The 19632-nt window shown below is 44.0% G+C and overlaps 5 protein-coding genes across 10 annotated transcripts; 2 read left to right on the top strand and 3 right to left on the bottom strand.

Annotated features, from left to right (window-relative positions):
- Positions 1-39: 39 nt before the first annotated feature.
- Positions 40-2461, top strand: LOC108142791 (protein ST7 homolog). The gene is made up of 2 exons (XM_017266840.2): positions 40-456; positions 526-2461. Exons 1-2 carry the CDS (start codon positions 318-320, stop codon positions 1998-2000), a joined length of 1614 nt encoding a protein of 537 aa, XP_017122329.1. The 5' UTR covers positions 40-317; the 3' UTR covers positions 2001-2461.
- Positions 2462-2878: 417 nt separating this feature from the next.
- On the bottom strand, positions 2879-5779 carry LOC108142710. The gene is made up of 7 exons (XM_041708140.1): positions 5562-5779; positions 5308-5501; positions 5115-5249; positions 4199-4728; positions 4049-4138; positions 3822-3991; positions 2879-3752 (listed from the first exon to the last, which is right to left on the bottom strand). The coding sequence occupies exons 1-7, from the start codon at positions 5663-5665 to the stop codon at positions 3134-3136; spliced, it is 1842 nt and encodes a 613-aa protein (XP_041564074.1). The 5' UTR covers positions 5666-5779; the 3' UTR covers positions 2879-3133.
- A 1229-nt stretch (positions 5780-7008) lies between these two features.
- On the bottom strand, positions 7009-9669 carry LOC108142184. The gene is made up of 7 exons (XM_041708139.1): positions 9477-9669; positions 9236-9423; positions 9043-9177; positions 8159-8697; positions 8009-8098; positions 7779-7948; positions 7009-7709 (listed from the first exon to the last, which is right to left on the bottom strand). Exons 1-7 carry the CDS (start codon positions 9578-9580, stop codon positions 7091-7093), a joined length of 1845 nt encoding a protein of 614 aa, XP_041564073.1. The 5' UTR covers positions 9581-9669; the 3' UTR covers positions 7009-7090.
- Positions 9670-10292: 623 nt separating this feature from the next.
- LOC108142562 (translocation protein SEC63 homolog) lies at positions 10293-14636 on the top strand. Its single transcript, XM_017266503.2, has 4 exons — positions 10293-10719; positions 11529-12238; positions 12312-13569; positions 14093-14636. The coding sequence occupies exons 1-4, from the start codon at positions 10596-10598 to the stop codon at positions 14269-14271; spliced, it is 2271 nt and encodes a 756-aa protein (XP_017121992.1). The 5' UTR covers positions 10293-10595; the 3' UTR covers positions 14272-14636.
- Positions 14540-19578, bottom strand: LOC108142563 (SH3 domain-binding glutamic acid-rich protein homolog). Of its 6 annotated transcripts, XM_041707889.1 has the most exons (6): positions 19538-19578; positions 19201-19446; positions 17884-18276; positions 16694-16771; positions 16407-16464; positions 14540-16352 (listed from the first exon to the last, which is right to left on the bottom strand). In XM_041707889.1, exons 2-6 carry the CDS (start codon positions 19243-19245, stop codon positions 15514-15516), a joined length of 1413 nt encoding a protein of 470 aa, XP_041563823.1. In that variant the 5' UTR covers positions 19246-19446; positions 19538-19578; the 3' UTR covers positions 14540-15513. The 6 variants fall into 6 exon arrangements, with proteins under 6 accessions (XP_041563823.1, XP_017121996.1, XP_017121995.1 ...); XM_017266507.2 differs by having other exon boundaries at positions 14540-16346; positions 19201-19571; XM_017266506.2 differs by having other exon boundaries at positions 19201-19571.
- Between the last annotated feature and the right edge of the window lie 54 nt (positions 19579-19632).

A 19632-nucleotide genomic window follows, 5' to 3' on the forward strand; every position in this document is an offset into this window, starting at 1 on the left:
GCTGCGGTCACACTGCACTGGTATTTGCACGCGTCGCCTGGTCACACCGGTCCGAAAACACAACCCCCCGCTCACCCCCCTTTCGAATACTTGATGGAAAAAAGTCTCATCTGAAGCAAGGATTCGCGCAAGGATAGCGCCAAAAAAGGCAACTGATAATTGATCCAACCCTCGGCGGCGGTCAGTGCGAGTGCACAGAGTATCCGCAAACCCGTGGGCACGCAGTCCAATCCCGGCAAGCGGCAAAATCCGGATAGAGCAGGGGCAAAAGCGAAACGAGCGTCGAATACAGAACTTCGCAGGCAGGGGGCAGCAGGATGTGGGACTCGTCCATGTTTCTCAGCACGCTGACGCCCAAGTTCTACGTGGCGCTGACTGGTACCTCCAGCCTTATCTCGGGCCTGATCCTGATCTTCGAGTGGTGGTACTTTCGCAAGTATGGGACTTCGTTTATAGGTGAGTAGTGGGGCTTCCCTTCCCTTTCCCCTGGTAACTCCATTTGAAATGCTGCTTCCCGTCCCGCAGAGCAAGTCTCCATCAACCACATCAGTCCCTGGATCAACGGCAGCGATGGCCAGTCGGAGTCGAGCAATGGCAGCGGCAGCAGCAGCAGCAGTGGCTCCAGCAGCAGCAGCAATGGCGGAGCAGGGGGTGGAGGATCAGGAGGAGCAGGTGCATCGGCCGGTGGCAGTGCCACCACCAGTACGGGCACCCAAATGCCCGAGTGCAAGGTCTGGCGCAATCCCCTCAATCTGTTTCGCGGCGCCGAGTACCAGCGCTTCTTCTGGGCCACCAGCAAGGAGCCGTTGACGTACTACGACATGAATCTGAGTGCCCAGGACCATCAGACCTTCTTCACCTGCGAGGGCGATGCCCGCAAGGAGGAGTACGAGATCATGCAGACGGCTTGGCGTGAACGCAATCCCATGCAACGGATCAAGTCCGCCCACAGTGCGCTGGAAATCAATGCGGAATGTGCGCCAGCTTACATACTCCTGGCCGAAGAGGAGGCCATGACCATTATGGAGGCGGAGAAGATCCTGAAGACGGCATTAAAGGTGGCCGAGATCAACTACCGCAAGTCGCAGGCCACACAGCACCAGGGCGCCATAGCGGATGGGATGCATCGACGGGACACCAATGTGCTGATCTACATCAAGCGACGGCTGGCCATGTGCGCCCGCAAGCTGGGCAAACTAAAGGAGGCGGCCAAGATGTTTCGCGATCTTACCAAGGAGATACCATCGATCATGAGTGTGCTGAACATACACGAGAACCTGATCGAGACGCTGCTGGAGATGCAGGCCTATGCCGATTGCCATGCCATTCTGGCCAAGTACGACGACATCTCGTTGCCCAAGTCGGCGACCATTTGCTATACGGCCGCTCTGCTGAAGGCGCGTGCCGTGGCCGATAAGTTCTCGCCGGACATAGCCTCCAAGCGAGGCCTCAGTCCCGCGGAGATGAGCGCCGTGGAGGCCATCCATCGGGCGGTGGAGTTCAATCCGCATGTGCCCAAGTATCTGCTGGAGACAAAGCGGCTGATCCTGCCGCCGGAGCACATTTTGAAGCGCGGCGACTCGGAGGCCCTGGCCTATGCGTTCTTCCATCTGAAGCACTGGAAACAGGTGGAGGGGGCCCTCAATCTGTTGCACTGCACCTGGGAGGGCACGTTTCGCATGCTGCCGTATCCGCTGGAGCGCGGCCATCTCTTCTATCCATATCCCACGTGCACCGAGTGCGCCGATCGTGAGTTGCTGCCGGCATTCCACGAGGTGTCCGTTTATCCCAAAAAGGAGCTGCCCTTCTTCATTCTGTTCACGGCGGGACTGTGCTCCATAACCGCCCTGCTGGCCCTGGCCACCCATCAGTATCCGGAGCCGATGGGCCATTTGGCACAGACCGTACTTACCTGGATCTCGTATCCGTTTCAGTTGCTCAAGGAGCGCATCGAGGCGTTCTGGCCGTGCAATCTGCTGCAGCAGTTGTCGCGCGTCTAAGCTGGTGGACACATGCTCCTCCACTTTCCATCCTCGAATGACGTCACACACACTCACACAAATCAAGAAACACCACACACACTCACACTCACACGCATCCATTTCCATCTGGTTGAGAAACACCAGCGGGCAACATGCCCCGAAACCACTCAAAACACAAACCCTTAATACATAACGCATATATATATATATATATAAATACATATATATATTTTGGATCTTAATATGTCTGTGTTGTCTTCGTGAAATAAACAAATAAACATAAACAAAGCAAAAGAAAAGAAACGAAAAGAAAGCAAACACGCACACAACTAAATAGTTCCAGCTTCCAAGTGATCCGGATGAACGAAACGAATTTGCAGCAGCCACGCAAGAGGAAACTAAATTATTCTTAAGTTTTATTATTATTTTAATTATTGTAAACAAGAACGAGAAGCGAGTAAACTAAAATGCAGAAATTATCATTCATTTCTCTTTATTTATTTAGTTAAAAGTTTTTTATTTAAGTATGTTTTTAGTTTTGTTCTCAAGGGTTTAAAAGTTCGTCCAGTTTATTTCTTTGAAAAATATTTAATTTAATTTCTTGTAACCAAGGGCTCCACGTAATTTCATTATCGATAATGATTGGGTCTTAACAAAAATTTAAGCTTTTACCTACTATTGTTTAAAAATGGGGAAATCCCTATTATTTTTTTTTAGAAAAGCCCAATACGTAAATTATTTGCCAATCAAAATCGATAGTTTTGCGCAAATTATTAAAATTTTTCTTTGAAAGTCACCAAATTCGAAGTCCAGGCAAAATGAGTCACACCATCTCATTTGCCAACCGGATAAATTACTCATTTTTTGTTTGCAGCTCAAAAATTAAAATCATTGTATAGTTTGTTAATATCATTATTTATTGTGTTGATTTCATCAATTTCAATTTGTGCTCATAAACAAATATTTATCACATACATTGTAATTTTGTGTTTACATTTAGTTACGTTTATATAAGGAATTTAAAAAAGTATATATTTATATATATATATAAGTGTATAAAAAAGGCTGTGCATTCTAATTGTGCACTGTTAGTTACATTCTGTTCTCACAATAAGGCACCAATAATCACACATGGCTCGATGGCTCAACGTTTACAAAGGACAAATGCTAAAGTAGCCGACACAAGTGGCGCACTTCTGGAGGAGTCCGGTGTACGAGTTTGGGTTGAGGGACAGGAAGTACCGCCTGACTGCTGCGAGGATGGCTCCGGTGTGCTCCGCCACAGATTCACTGGACATGTCACGGTAGTTGTTCATCACTTGCTGCAGAATGCTAGAAAGCACCGATTCCGTCGGGATGAAGAACTTAAGCACCGACGTCAGTTCATCCAGCATGGTGTCCATGAAGGTTCGAGTCAACCTCATTATAAAATCAAACACATCCGGCTCCAGATTCGCGGCCATTTTGATAATGTGATTTGCAAAGCTCTCGGCATTGACCACGTGCTCGAAGAGGGCTGTGCCGTATTGCCTCAGCACAACAGTCACCCCTCTTATTACCACTGAGCTCAGCTGCAAGCAGTACACGCCGGCGGCATAAGTGCTGGGCTCCTGACGCGGCTGCGATGTAGGGCCAATCAGAAAGTGAGCCTCGTTTTCTTGATCATTGAACTGCGAGGGCATCTCGTTCGCGCTGCGTATAATGTCCATCTTGCCTTGAGAGTTTCCCTGAAGTCGAAAGGTCTCCTTGGATATCTTGTCGAAGGTGCGTCTGCAAGGAAAGAATTATAAGTAACGCCTAGAGGATTCATCTCTGACTAATTATCTAGTCTCTATTTACCTCATGCGACTACTCAGTGTGTCCCGGTAGCCCGCTACGTTCCTGTGGGGCGACTGATTGATGATGGTCGAGGCCAGTTTGAAATTGTAAACGCTGTGCGTTAGTAGAACCAGCGAAGCGGACAGCTGCAGCACATCCATGCCGGTAATGTCGTCACCATCCTGCACTTTCTGTGGGGTAGCATAGATTATCAAATTGGTGGAGTCAGAGAGCTCCATATGGTTTACCAATATCATATCCAATACCCCGTTGGCGACTCCAGTCCCCGACACTACGATCGAGGAGATGTTCATGCCATTCACCGTCAGTTGAGTGATCTAGAAAACAGTTCCAAGAACTATTAAAGACAACAGTGCATTGTGTCTCTGGAGACTCACCGCTCCCACTTCGCGTCCAGCGTTCGTGGCCGCTGTCAGAGCAGTGGTGGCTCCTGCCGCTCCCAATCCCACGGCTCCGGCGATCACTCCCAGCCAATGGCCACGTGCCTCGCGGTCCGTCACGTTGATCGACTGCTCGTGCTGACTGCGGTCCACCAACCTTACGCTGGACCGGGCTGTAGCGTACCCGGCGCTGGCCAAACCAACGACTCCGGCTGCGGCCATCACTGGACCGGACACAGGCAGCGTTAAGAGAGCCGCTAAGGGGACAGAGGCGGCTAAGAAGCCTCCAACTGCCGATCCTGTGTCCAGAACTTTAAGCACCTTCTTTTCGGTGCTGCCCGCCGGCGTCACATATTTGTCCAGTCGCACATGGTCATTGACCAGGCGGTAGATTCCCTTTTCCGGGGCCACCATCACTCCGGCGGGCAGCTCATTGGTGGCCACATATTGCTCCCAGTTCTGGTAGACGCGACCGGTCTCATCAACGAACAAATTGCAGCAATCGGCGCTGTTGTTGCTGCGGCCAGCTGTAGGGAAAATAAACGAATAAGTAAGCATTTTTCACTTAAGGGTCATGGACATCAAGTGGTTTTAACTATAACTTTTAACGATAACCTAAAGTATTGATTATTATCACCACCGAATAAAGAAATAAGAACGACCAGAAAAAGTAGTCTGTCTTATTTTTTGTTAGACAATTTATGTAGTTTGCCATAGCTGCTTAAAAGATTTAATTCAATTTCTGCTGGAAGGATTGTTCTAATAAAAGCAATTTTTGTTATCTTTGACGCGCTGTTTTCTCAATTCAGCAGATTTTGGAATTCATGTATGTATGTTTGCGTAAAGATAAACTACTTTGAGTACAATAGAGACAAGCTTTGTTTTATTAATTATTATTTCTGCAGAAACTTACTGACGCATCGACGGGCCCGGAAGACTGGATGGCAGGAGAAAGTCCTTGAGTCCTCGGCGCGATTAACGTCTTTCTCCCCAGTAACCACCATTACGTAGATGATGGCCGTCAGCGATTGTCGGTTGGTGTATTTACCTAAAGAGGAATCAAAGGCCTTATGCAATCAAACTTTGTAATCTGGATCCATGCTTACGCTGCTCCCAAACGGCATCGTAAATTATCTGTCGTGCTTTTTCATTATCGGCGATAAGCTTTCTACGGTTTTTTTCATTTTTTGTAATATCAGCCGGAGTTTTAGTGGCCAATTCTGAATTGGTAGGTGGTGGCGGATCACGAATGAGTTCCTTTAGCTTTTTCTTCAGTATGTCGGCTTGTCCATGGGACAACCTGAAAGGTGATCGGGAAATGTAATGTTTCGGGACGAAAAGCCAATTGCGCAGTAGTTACAAATCCCAGATAATCTCCTCCGCGTATCCAAGGGATTCAGCAAAGTTTTGCTGCACCTCACGGGCGGTTCGGTTGGCCACGTGGTTTTCTTCAGCCTCTGCCATGTTAAATCTACCAATTTTAGCCTCTTCGCCGTCGCAACTTCACAAGTAATGATGATTTTACCGGGAAATCACCAACTTATATGCGCACACATCCTCTTACTCATCCCATGATCGCACTCAAAATACCAAAACGCCAAGCGAGAGAAAGTGAACATTTTTGCCAAACTCTCGAGTGGTCTTACTTTTCTGGCGGAAATTCAGTTTTCCTCTACTTTCGTTCTTTCTTCCCATTTTTCACCTTGTTGGGTCTTCCGAGTTGGTGAAAATGACTAACATATTGGTTTCACCCTTTTTTTTTCCTCAAAAATAGGCGAAAAGGCCATAAAACATCGATAGCCCATTAATTTTTATTTACAGACGCATAGGGCTGCCAGACTATGCACTTTATTTTAATAGCCGGATTCCACTTTCAAACTTTAAGTTAAAACTTAATCACTTTGATTAAAATATGCTTATCTACATTAACGTATTTTTGATAAAAGAAATATTATTATTACCAAATTATTTCTGGTTCGATTTGTTAATGAAAATATTTTGCTCACAATAATCTCTGTTAGGTATTAAGGAACTGAAATATGTTTATTTGTATTTATTTTCTAATTAGCTTGATACCACTAAATTAAATTTTGTATTATATTCGCAAATATTCTAATAAAACAAGATAGCATAATGCTTCCGCATATGCAAGATATAATGATGTTCCTTTTTACATGTTTCTACAACCTTAGTTGGCAGAGCGAATTTGAAATATACATCAGTGATTATATTTAAAAGAAATGTAATAAAAATGTGCTTGTTCTTACTTTTTTTTTCCTTATCTAGATACTTGTAAAAATATGTATCTTTATCCAAGATCCAAAAATCTAGTACCTTTCCCAACACTGAATATTATTATTATTAATCGAAAATAAAAATCGACCTCAAAACTCGATTAGTTCATCAGAAAATAAAAATGGAATGTAAAGAAAAAAAATTTTTAAGTTTTTTTGTTTATGAATCCTGGAACTATTTTTTTTAATAATTTAATTAAAAATGTTTGATTAATTTGCTTTAAAATACATACAGAAAATCTCGTATTTTAAAGAGCAGTTTCGAATAAAACGAGCTTGTATTCCCTAACTTCGGCTTGCCAAAGTAAAATATCTTTCTTCCAATATTTTATTTTAATTTGAAATTATAACACTTAAATTATGTTATCTTCTCCAAAAGATAATTATATCATAACATTACTTTGTTTTTGTAATGGTAAATTTGTGTTCAAATTTTATTTAAATATCTAGAATTTGTTGTTTCAAAACAACTTTTTTAAGTTGTGCATCATTATTGTGTACAGATAGTCAAGATTTGCTTTCACAACTAAGGCACCAATAATCTTGTTTTAATGTCTTTTAAATCCCAATAAATTTAAGTAAGAGATTTATATGTTTACAAATGTGAAATGCTGAAGTAGCCGACACAAGTGTGGCACTTCTGGACAACATCGGTGTACGAGTTCGGGTTGAGGGACAGGAAGTACCGCCTGACTGCTGCGAGGATGGCTCCGGTGTGCTCCTCCACCAATTTACAAGGCAGATGGCGATAGTTCTCCAACACTTGCAGCAGAATGCTAGAAAGCACCGATTCCGTCGGGATGAAGAACTTAAGCACCGACGTCAGTTCATCCAGCATGGTGTCCATGAAGGTTCGTGTCAGATTCATGATGAAATCAAACACATCCGGCTCCAGATTCGCGGCCATTTTGATAATGTGATTTGCAAAGCTCTCGGCATTGACCACGTGCTCGAAGAGGGCTGTGCCGTATTGCCTCAGCACAACAGTCACCCCTCTTATTACCACTGAGCTCAGCTGCAAGCAGTACACGCCGGCGGCATAAGTGCTGGGCTCCTGACGCGGCTGCGATGTAGGGCCAATCAGAAAGTGAGCCTCGTTTTCTTGATCATTGAACTGCGAGGGCATCTGGTTCGCGCTGCGTATAATGTCCATCTTGCCTTGAGAGTTTCCCAGAAGTCGAAAGGTCTCCTTGGATATCTTGTCGAAGGTGCGTCTGCAAGAAAAGAATTGTAAGTAACGCCTAGAGGATTCATCTCTGACTAATTATCTAGTCTCTATTTACCTCATGCGACTACTCAGTGTGTCCCGGTAGCCCGCTACGTTCCTGTGGGGCGACTGATTGATGATGGTCGAGGCCAGTTTGAAATTGTAAACGCTATGCGTGAACAGCACCAGCGAAGCGGACAGCTGCAGCACATCCATGCCGGTAATGTCGTCACCATCCTGCACTTTCTGTGGGGCAGCATAGATTATCAAATTGGTGGAGGAGTCAGAGAGCTCCATATGGTTTACCAATATCATATCCAATACCCCGTTGGCGACTCCAGTCCCCGACACTACGATCGAGGAGATGTTCATGCCATTCACCGTCAGTTGAGTGATCTAGAAAACAGTTCCAAGAACTATTAAAGACAACAGTGCATTGTGTCTCTGGAGACTCACCGCTCCCACTTCGCGTCCAGCGTTCGTGGCCGCTGTCAAAGCAGTGGTGGCTCCTGCCGCTCCCAATCCCACGGCTCCGGCGATCACTCCCAGCCAATGGCCACGTGCCTCGCGGTCCGTCACGTTGATCGACTGCTCGTGCTGACTGCGGTCCACCAACCTTACGCTGGACCGGGCTGTCGCGTACCCGGCGCTGGCCAAACCCACGACTCCGGCTGCGGCCATCACTGGACCGGACACAGGCAGCGTCAGCAACGCCGCTACGGGCACGCAGGCAGCTAAGAAGCCTCCAACTGCCGATCCTGTGTCCAGAACTTCAAGCACCTTCGAGTTGGTGCTGCCCGCCGGCGTCTCATATTTGTCCAGTCGCACATGGTCTTTGACCAGGCGGTAGATTCCCTTTTCCGGGGCCACCATCACTCCGGCGGGCAGCTCATTGGTGGCCACATATTGCTCCCAGTTCTGGTAGACGCGACCGGTCTCATCGATGAATAAATTGCAGCAATCGGCGCTGTTGTTGCTGCGGCCACTGCTTCCAGCTATGGAAAAAAAGGTCGCATTAGTGGCAAAGATTAAACATTATAAAAGTTTGTAATTTTTTTTGTTCGTAATTTCTATTACGGATGCATTTTGAATGGAATCAAAATCGGACGAGAATATCATGTTCTGAAGCAAACATCACAATTTGAGATCTCTTAACAAGTCGTTCAGAACTTTAAAAGTAAATACATTAATTGTGACGATTAAAAAACTACCATTAAATCGAATTGCTTAAAGATAAAATCGACAGAACAAAATAATTTCGAACTTTTCAGCTCTGAATAAAAATAAATTACGCGGATTGCGGATTCCCCATGCTGAATGTTACTCCTGCAGAGACTTACTGACGCATCGACGGGCCCGGAAGACTGGATGGCAGGAGAAAGTCCTTGAGTCCTCGGCGCGATTAACGTCTTTCTCCCCAGTAACCACCATTACGTAGATGATGGCCGTCAGCGATTGTCGGTTGGTGTATTTACCTAAAGAGGAATCAAAGGCCTTATGCAATCAAACTTTGTAATCTGGATCCATGCTTACGCTGCTCCCAAACGGCATCAAAAATGATCTGTCGGGCTTTTTTATTATCCGCGATGAGCTTATTGCGGTTTTTGTTATATTTTTCAATATAAGCCGGAGTTTTACCGGCTAATGCTGTTTCGTCGATCGGATCACGAATCAATTCAATTAGCTTTTTCTTTAGCAAGTCAGCTTCTTCCTGGGACAACCTGATCCGAAATTGTTAGTTTATGGGCCGGAAAGCCAATTGCGCAGTACTTACAGGTCCCAAATGATCTCCTCCGCGTAACCAAGAGATTCTGCAAAGTTTTGCTGCACTTCACGTACGGTTCTATTGGCCATTCGAATTTCTTCAGCCTGTTTCATGTCGAATTTTCTTACTTTAACTTCTTCGACTCCACAGTTAACAAGCTAATGAAGTTTTTTTCGGGAATTCACCAACATATCTGAGCAGACTAGAGATGTCAAAGCATCGATAGCAACATAGTATCGATAGTTTATAAATTATGCAAAAACGACTGCCGAATGCAAACGATAATACACGATTCCCACAGGTCACATCATAGTGACAGATCGGATTTCCACCACCCAAAAACGGTAAATGTCATGGAATAACGAATGAAAATTACTTCAATTTTTTTAAAATAACTTACATCTTTGCTGTATACAAATTTCTGCCGGAAGGACCGCTAACCCCCAAAACGACTATGCCCCTGGTCAAACGGTTTTTTTTTTAAAGCTGGATTTACCTGACACGTTTTTAGCATAGATTAAGTGATATGAAGTCTGGGTCAACAAAAGATGTACAAATCAAAATATTCGTTATATATGGACATATGTGAACTAGTTTTATCGAGTACTGCAATGTAAATAAAAAAATATTTAAAGCTTAGTATGTGATTATCATAAGTGAACAATATTTATTAGATTATAAATTGAGAATTCACTAGAAAATCAGGGGTCAAAAGAATTTTTCTGTGTACAATTACCTTGCCTGGCAGCCCCATGAAATACGAGTTGCCACCTGCCTATCGATAGTACGAATATCGAACTGGCTCCGGTTCCAGATCCACCAATCGGTTCCAGCACGAGCCAAACAACCCTACGTGTCAGTCTCATGCGTCGGTGTAAATACAAAGTTTTTTTTAAATTCGCGGCGTCCAATTCTCGCTTAATCTCGCAGCAGCAACAGCTCTTGCCCCGCCCCCTTGACCGCTTCGCCCCCGCAGCGCCGTCCGTTGATCGAAAGTTAACGGGGAGCAGCGACTAAAACGATAACTCCACTGCGACATCAGCTGGAGCTGCCGGAGGAAAAGTGCAAGGGAAAGCGGAAAGGAAAGCCAGACAAAATACTTAATATATATAAAAGTCGCAATCGGAGATGGCGGGTCAAAAGTTCCAGTACGATGAGAGCGGCGGAACTTTCTACTACTTTGTGTTATCTTTCCTGGCGCTAATATTGATACCGACCACCATTTACTATTGGCCACGTAAAAAGAAAGAAGGTTAGTGCCGAATGCCCCGCCGATTTTAATCGCACTCTCTTCGCTCTTATTTTTTTTTTCGTTCCACCTGCAGCTGTGCGCGGGTGTGTGTGTGTGTGTGTGTGTGTGTGTGTCTAGTAAGACAAACCCCTCTCCTCTCACTTGCTCTTCCGCATTGCAAATGGACACGTTCCAATAAGTTATTCTAACAACGTCAGCTCAGCGTCTTCGTATGGGTGAAAGCTGCGATTACCGCAAGTCGGGCTCTCTCTTCACTTCCCAATTGGAACAGCTCTGCACTCCACGAGCGTTCATGCGTTGTAAATCGCGATAACGCGACATTGTCACCGTGATCGATGGTGATCAAAAAAAAAGTTATCTTTGATCTTGAAACGTCTGAACTTTGCACTCACAACTTTGTAATCTCTCTTACTATTCTCTCTTCCTCTCGCGATATTTCTGTAATGCTGGCATTTCCGGTTTAAAATATTGCACCGGCTCAAAATAATAGTTTAATCTTATTTAATCTTAGAACACAAATACATAAGGTATTTAGGTTAGTGCATTCCTTAGTTCTAGAAAACAGTCGTCTTTTTGGAAAAAGAACTTAACATCTGGTTAAAATTATAAAACGAATTCAAATAATCCTACCAAAATCAAATAATTATAAACAAAAAGTATGTGCCTTTATATTAAAATGTATGCAACCAACAGTCCAATACAGTAATCTGATTGGAACAAATGACGATGAAAATCCCTAAATGACCCTTAATAAATATAGGTTTCAAATCACATCGTTTTTAAACATCTATTCGTATGTTCTCCTGCAGATCAAGGCAAGCTAAAGGAGGAATGTCAGTGCGCCGACTGCCTCAAAAAGAAGACCATCTTGGCCAATGCCGAGCCGTACAGAGCCCTGACCTCATGGACCATCAAGCTGACCATTGTGCTGGGCTGGGCCCTGCTGCTCTTGCTGACGTACCGCGTCTCGCAGTTCGACTACGAGATGGCCAGCTTCGATCCGTTCGAGATCTTGAATGTGCCGCCGACCTCGTCGCAGGCGGAGATCAAGAAGGCCTACTATCGGCTGTCCAAGGTGCTGCATCCGGACAAGGAGACGGGTGACGAGAAGTCCTTTATGATGCTGAGCAAGGCGTACCAGGCACTGACCGACGATGTGGCCAAGGAGAACTACGAGAAGTATGGCAATCCGGATGGTCCGGGTGCCATGTCCTTTGGCATCGCTCTGCCCTCGTGGATCGTGGAGAAGGAGAACAGCGTTTGGGTATTGGGCCTGTATGGGTTGGTCTTCATGGTGGCCATGCCCTCGGCGGTGGGCGTTTGGTGGTACCGTTCCATACGCTTCAGCGGCGACAAGGTCCTCCTGGACACCACCCAAATGTACTTCTATTTTATCCACAAGACGCCGCACATGCTGCTCAAACGGGCCCTAATGGTTCTGGCTGCCAGTTTGGAGTTTGACAAACGCCACAATTCGCAGGTGCAGGAACGGCAGTCGGACAACGACGAGGTGCCAGCGGTGAGTGGATGCCTCCATTCCTCCTCCACTGAGTAGTGACTAATAGTAATTCTCCTCCCCAAAAAACACACAGCTCATCCGGCAGCTACCGAATTTGAATGAGAAATGCAAGGAGCATCCATTGTGCCGCATGTACTCCATCAAGGCACGCGCCATCCTGCATGCGCATCTCAGTCGCATGCCCCTCAATCCGGAGACACTGGAGCGTGACCGCCAGTTTGTGGTGAAGAAGTGTCCGTATCTGGTGCAGGAGATGGTCTCGTGCGTCCACCAACTGGTCATGATGGCCTATGCCCGCCGGGTGCCCCGCTTGCCCAGCATCGAGACGATTGAGAACTGCATGAAGATGTCGCCGATGATCATCCAGGGTCTGTGGGAGTTCAAGTCGCCGCTGCTGCAGCTGCCCCACCTCACCGAGGATCATCTGTACTTCATGAACAAGAAGCGGCACGTGAAGAACCTGCAGCAATTCGCCCAGCTAAAGCCGGAGGAGAGCCGCCAGCTGTTGAAGAATCTCTCGGACTTTGAGTACGAGAACACCATGAAGGTGTTGGGCAAGATGCCGCTGATCGACTTCGCCATCCGTTGCGAGGTCATTGACGACGAGAACACCAATGTGGTGACCGCCGGTGCCATAGTCACCGTTACGGTCACGCTGGAGCGCAAGGACATGAAGACGCTGTTCGGTGACACCAAGGCGCCCGAAAAGCAGGGCATCAAGGACGAGACCAACGAGGAGGCTGCCGGCGATGACGATGAATCGGCGGCCGCCGCTGTGCCCGCAAAGAAGGCATCCGCTTGGGCAAAACCACGCAAGGGGGGCAAGGGTAAGGGTGGCAAGAAAGTGGCCCAAAACCAGAAGAACAACCAGAAGAAGGTGCCCGCCAAGGTGGCGGCCACGTCAGCAACGTCAACGACCGCCGAGGATCAAGCAGCGGCGGGCAACTCGGATGCCGAATCGGAGGCCGGAAACGGGGAGGGCAGCGACATGGAGTCGGCTGCCGGCAGTGGCAGCGAGGACGAGGAGAAGGGCAAGAACAACTCTTCGCTGGACGACGACGACGACGAGGAGTGGGAGCGACTGCAGGCCAAGCTCAACAAGCGGGAGCGACTCGAGGGCAAGTCGCGTCTCTCGCACACCGTCCACTGCCCCTACTTCCCCGAGGAGAAGCAGGAGTACTGGTGGACCTACATCTGCGACCGCAAGTCGCGCACCCTCCTGACGGCGCCCTACCACGTCACCAATCTGGTCGAGAAGGAGGAGATCCAGCTGAAGTTCACCGCCCCACGTTGGCCCGGCGTCTACACCTTCACCGTGTGCCTCAGATCGGGTGAGTTTCTCTCAAAGGGATCACGTATAGCTAGTTTTTGAATTACATTTCTTTTTTTTTTTTTTAAGTTTAAAAATATAGACATTTTTCAAAAAATATAGTTTAACGTAAGCAGAAGCTTTTAAACCCCTGCAGTCAAGGAATGGATCCAATTGAAAAAAACGAGACATAATTTATGAAACAACCAAATTTATCAAGTTTTAAACGATCATTACTATGGCAGCTATAGGATAGTCAGGCAGTAAACAAGATTATTTGTAACATAATCAGAGTACAAAAAAGTTTAAGAATTTATATTTAACGCTGCGCCAAAATATCGGCATATGGTCAGTATGATAGATATGTGGCAGCTATAGGATATGGTCAATCAATTGTGATTAAAACTCAAAGAACTGGTTTTAAATACTAAAAAGAACATAATTTAAGTGCCCGATCTGCGGGGTTTTAATTATTCTAGTCATGTCTTGATAGTTAAGATATATCTGCTGCGACGGTTATTGATTGCGCTTTCTCCACCTTTCAGATTCATATCTGGGCATGGATCAGCAGCAGGAGCTAAAACTGGATGTGCAAAAGGCGCCTGCACCACCGACAGACCATCCCCAGTGGGATCTGAGCGAATCGGAGCCGGAGCACAACGATCAGCAGGAGAACCTGAGTGACTACACCACAGACACGTCCGACGAGGAGGACAGCGACTAGATGGCACAGACCGCCGGATCCACGGATGGACGGATGGATGGATGGATGGACGCCCCCAATCAACCTCAAACTCCTCCTCTCTATTTTTGTGTGTGTTGGACGGAAGAAAAACCACTTTGTTTTCCTTTTTTAGTAAATGAGTTTCGCGTGGCGGAGGAGGCACACCAATAATGCAATGCGACCCCTTCCTTCGCATTTTTACTAGTTTTGTAATGGAAAAGAAGACCCCGGACTAGTGCGTAAATAACTATAACTTCATTTTACCGTGTACTGTACTAAACATAATTATAATGTACTGTATATTTAATTATTTGGATACAAGAACTAAAAGTGAGACACGTAAATACAAAAGTCTATTGATATTATTACTCTTGTTGTGTGTGTGTGTGCTCAATTAATTGAAAATTATCATCGGGCTTGTTAGGGTTTTCCACACATATTTTAAATTGAATTTACTGAATTTACTTTCAACCAATTAAGTTGTTACTAAACATCACAATAATTTTAATCAGTACATGATGTATTTCATTTAAAATATATTTTGTTGTTAATTTTTTATCTGACGATCATTTCTACTTAACGATCTTGAAGCTCACAGATTTTTCAATTAGTATAACACCTTTGAAAATAATTTAATTATTCAGTTTTTTTTTTAATAATTCTAGACTGAAAGTGAATTTATTTTTAATAAAGTCTAAGAATGGGATATAAAATTAAATATATATTTAAAAAAAAAAAATCACAACACATTAAAAAAAATGGGTAAAAACCGTAACAAGCCCAAATGTCTTTAAAAATAATAATATTGAGTAAAAATTATAACGCTGCTGCCTCTGCCAACGTCGACGCCTACTGTGCAGCCGCTGCCCGTTCGCTGTCCAATAAGAGGTCCGATTGGGATTCTGACGAGGTGGGTGTCTTCACTGCTGCTGATGATATTGTAGTCGCTGTTAACTTCTTTTGTTGTTGATATTGTTGTTGTTGTTGTTGTGGGCAGACATTTGAAGGGCGAAATGAGTAAATTAAAAATTAGATTCACATAAAGCCTTAGTCTAGGGTTCGTTACCCGTCACCAGATTCGTTATTAGTGTTTTCTTGTTTCTATTTACAAAACTTTTCGGTATTATTTGGCTAAATGTGCGTTTTTATGTGCGAGTGTGTGTTTGGGTGCATTGGTGTTTGTGATGCGGATGTCAGTGTGTGGTTGTTGTTGTCGTTTTAATCGATTTTGGTAGTTAACGGTTATTCCTCTTCCTCGCTTTCTTCGGACGAATTTTCCTCTGCAGAATTACTACTCTCTACATCTTTGGGCGTGTCTTCTACTGACGTTCCTTCAGGTTTCTCATTCTCGGTGGTTTCTTTAGACACATCTTCGTCTTCTTTTTTTGAACTCTCCGATTCTTTGGTTTCTTCTGAATTTGGAGCAGTTTCCTCTTTGGGTTCAGTTTCTTCTTTGGATTCAGGTTCTACGTCTGTTTCTTCTTTGGTATTTTCCGCTTCAGTTTCTTCTTCTTTGATATTTTCCACCTCTTCTGGAGTAGTTTCTGCTTCTTTTTCCTTGACATTTTCTACTTCCGTTTCACCTTGGACATTTTCTTCTTTCGTTTCTTCTTGGACATCTTCTACTTCCGTTTCTTCTTTGGCAATATCTACTTCATTTTCCTCTTTGGTGTTTTCTTCTTCAGTTTTATCTGTGCTATTTTCTGTTTTTTCTTCGGTATTTTCTTTTTCGGGTTCTTTGTTTCCTAATTCGACTTCTTCTTTGGTGTTCTCTGCTTCGCTTTCTTCCTTGGCTTTTTCATCCTTTGATTTCTCACCAATCGGTTCTTTGGTTGTTTCTACATCAGTTTCGTCTTTATTATCATCTTTCTCTGATTTTTCTTCATCTTCTTCTTCGGCCTCATCTTCCTCCGATTCTTCTTTGGCATCACCTTCTTCGGTGCTCTCATCCTTACCATCTTTCGTACTTTCTCCCTCTGATTTTTCTTCGGTCTTGTCTCCCTCGGTTTTTTCTGTAGTACCTTCCTCCTCAGATTTTTCTTTGGTTTCATCTCCCTCGGTTTCTTCAGTTTTTTCTAATTCTTCATCAGTGTAAAAATCTTGATTAGAGCCTAAAGACATTCTTCTACCTTTACCTGTAGTTGTATCCTCCTTTTTGATATCCTCGGATTCTTCAACCTCTGCAGTCTCAGTCTTTTAGTGGGTGGTTGGTTTGTTGAGCGTGCGAATGTTTGTGGGTTTTTGATGGGTATTTTTTGTTTTTTTGGAGGGAATTGGAAATGTATATACAAGATCAGATCAGTGGGATTTCTACCTACATAAGCTGGTCTACTGAAGTGCAAGATCATGCCTTTGTTAGCTTCTGCGAGCTCTACAACTCTAGTGTTATGATTCGTACATGCAGGATCTAACGATCTATTACCTTTTCTTCAGTATTTTCCTTGCCCTCTTCATCCTCGCCTTCTGTTTTCTCCTTTTCTTCGCCGTCCTTGTCTTCGTTCTTTGAAGAATCACGCAATTATTAGCAAATAGTTTTATAAAGTTCGTTGTTTAAGGCATGTATAATACTCAAGAGAGTTTAGAATGTTATATTGTTGAAAAACTTATTTTTCATAAGCGCTTATTACCGATCTTTAAAAACTGTTTAATTTCGATATCTGTATGTTTAGTTTGCAGTGCATTTCTGTCGCTAGGCATCTCGCAAGTTAGTTTTTGCTATGCTGTTAAAGATTAGGTGTGTTATAAAAGTGTTAGAAAAACAAGCTGGCTGTTGGTTACGATTTTTTTTTTAGTTAATACAAATATATTTCCTTTTATTACAAGAGCAGCGCATTTTTATGTTTTAGCATTAACATAACGGCTGCACAAAAAGTTTCAGCTCTCTACACTAATCCAACTTAGGCTTAAGTGCTGGCGTGTATTCCGAGTCCATACAGGTGGTGTATAAATGGTACATACAAAGGTGTTGGATGTAAGTTAATGAATATAAATATTTTGATTAAAATTGTCTTTTCCTCTGGGGTTAACACAATCGATCGCCCCTGCTTATAATGCTCGTTAACTTAGCTTAAGAACCGCAGTCGTCATGATGAATTCGTTAAAAAATTAAACATAATTAGAAGAATAGACAAGTCGATTTTCGATTTCTAATGCTAATAAAGTTTGGGGAGTTGGATTTCATAAAAATTGTATATTTAAATACATTTTCAAAATTTCTCTGGATTTTCTAAAATATTTCCATCAGCGGAAATTATAACCAAAACATTAATTAATATTTGTAAACCCTGCATAAATTGAACAATGAATTTGAAACCACTTAAAAATGGTGAATTCCCACAAAAGTCCAATTTCGATTTCAACCATTCCATTTTCCCCAAACCTTATGGGCATAAAAACCAAAAAAATCAGGTGTTGTAAATATATAGATATAGAGAGTTGGTAGTGTCTGTGCTGTTAGATAACATTACGGGTTATTGCTGCTGTTAACTGAAGGGCTTTAGTTTCAAGACGTTGCTGTTAATTCTATTGCTGTTTGCTGCAGATGATCACTGCCTTCGATTGTGACGTCATAACAGTTAACGGAAAATACGTGAAAATAGCTGATGCTCAAACCTCGGCCTTCTCCGCATCGCCATCGCCGGCCTCCGACTTCTCCGCTTCCGCCTCCTCCTTCTTGGCCTCGCCGTTCTCCTGCTTCAGTTCGATTTGGGCGGTACTCACAGCCGTGGTGTCGGCGGGGGCCAGTTTGAGGAACACCTCCAGGGTGTCGATCTCGTTGGCCATGTCGAAGGCGTCGTAGTCACCGCAGTACTCCTCGTCGTTGAACAGCTGGGGAGGCAACGGATGCCGGGGCTCCGGATCGCTGACCGTTCCGCCGCTGCTAGTCGATTTGTTCTGCATCAGTTCCTTCTCGGACTCTTTGCCGGGCTCCGTGATGTCCACCGTGTCGTACTTGATGTTCTTGCTGTCCAGGATCATCAGCACGCGCTGCTGGCGCTTCTTTACCTACAAAAAAAAAAATGGGTGTCAGTTAAATTTTAATTTAAAGCTATTTATGATTAAAGAAAATATTTTTTAAAATTTTGATGTTTCTAAAGTAATAAAATTAACATTTTTCCCAAAAACTAATTTTAAATTTGTTTCAGTGTAACTTCCTTAAAAACTGTTAGTTAATACTGTTAACTACAGCGATGACATATCGGTAATAAAATTTTACCGGCAAGCCCAAACGCAAACAAGCACACCCACTTACACTCCTCCGCTATATAAACATACATACATACATATAAACAATGTCCCCCGATATGATAAAGCTCCTAATTAAAGTGGTTTGTTGCACACAACTAATTATCTTGCGATAGCCAGATTTCGTGCATACTTTTTTTTAGAAGTGTAAAGTAAAATAAAAACAAAAGCATTGTGACCCGCACAATGACCGTTATGTTTTTGTTCTTATTGGGAGAGACTTTGCCAATTGAACAAAGGCGACGGAAAAAACAAGGGAAAGGGGAAGAGCGAATGAGTCACACGCACACACACGCAGCCCACGCAACTGCGATCAATGGAAATCTCTCTCTTCCATGAACAATTTACAGTTCACAGTGGAATAAGCTTATATGGGCAATGAAATGTGTGTTTGTGCTGCTTCTTGCCACCACCAACGCTCGCAAGCACACTCGAGAAAATACCACTTGTTTTTCTTTGACTGTACATACAAACTTACATACCACACACTACATCATCATCATCATCGCACGCACATACAATACATACACAAAATGCAGCAGAATTAGAATTAGCAATGCATTCGTCACCACTTTGGGTTTGTTTTTTTCTCGTTTTATTTTGTTTGCTGCAAATAACAGGGCCAAACATTCCAATAACATGACACTATCTTCGGTCTTAAAAACGCCACGCCCACAAACTCACCTCCTTGTTGCCGGACATGCCGCTGACGTAGACTTTCAAGACCATTTTTGCAGTTAAATATGTCCTCCCAAAGTCAATTTATGGTACTTGCGACTAAAATCCGCTGGCTACTTTCACAGCGATTAAAAATATTTTTAGATCTTTTCTTTTCCTACTTTCTTCCGTCCAGCGCCCCTACGTAATGTTTTTTCACTGGTGACGAAGGCACACGAACTGGGCAACGTCGCTGATTTTTGGTTTTAAAAACTGCGAAGACGCGGATAAAAAAGTGCGATGTTGTCGCTTATAAAAGTGCAAAAATATTTGATATTTATCAAGAATGGAAATTATTTCCTACTTTGTCGTTGAACCGAATAGTGTGATCGCTGAACGACGGTTGCAAAATACCATCCGGCTAAGAAAATATACTACAAAAAACCATTTAAAAATACC

Source organism: Drosophila elegans, unplaced genomic scaffold (genome assembly GCF_018152505.1).
Source record: "Drosophila elegans isolate 14027-0461.03 unplaced genomic scaffold, ASM1815250v1 contig_208, whole genome shotgun sequence".
NCBI lineage: Eukaryota > Metazoa > Arthropoda > Insecta > Diptera > Drosophilidae > Drosophila > Drosophila elegans.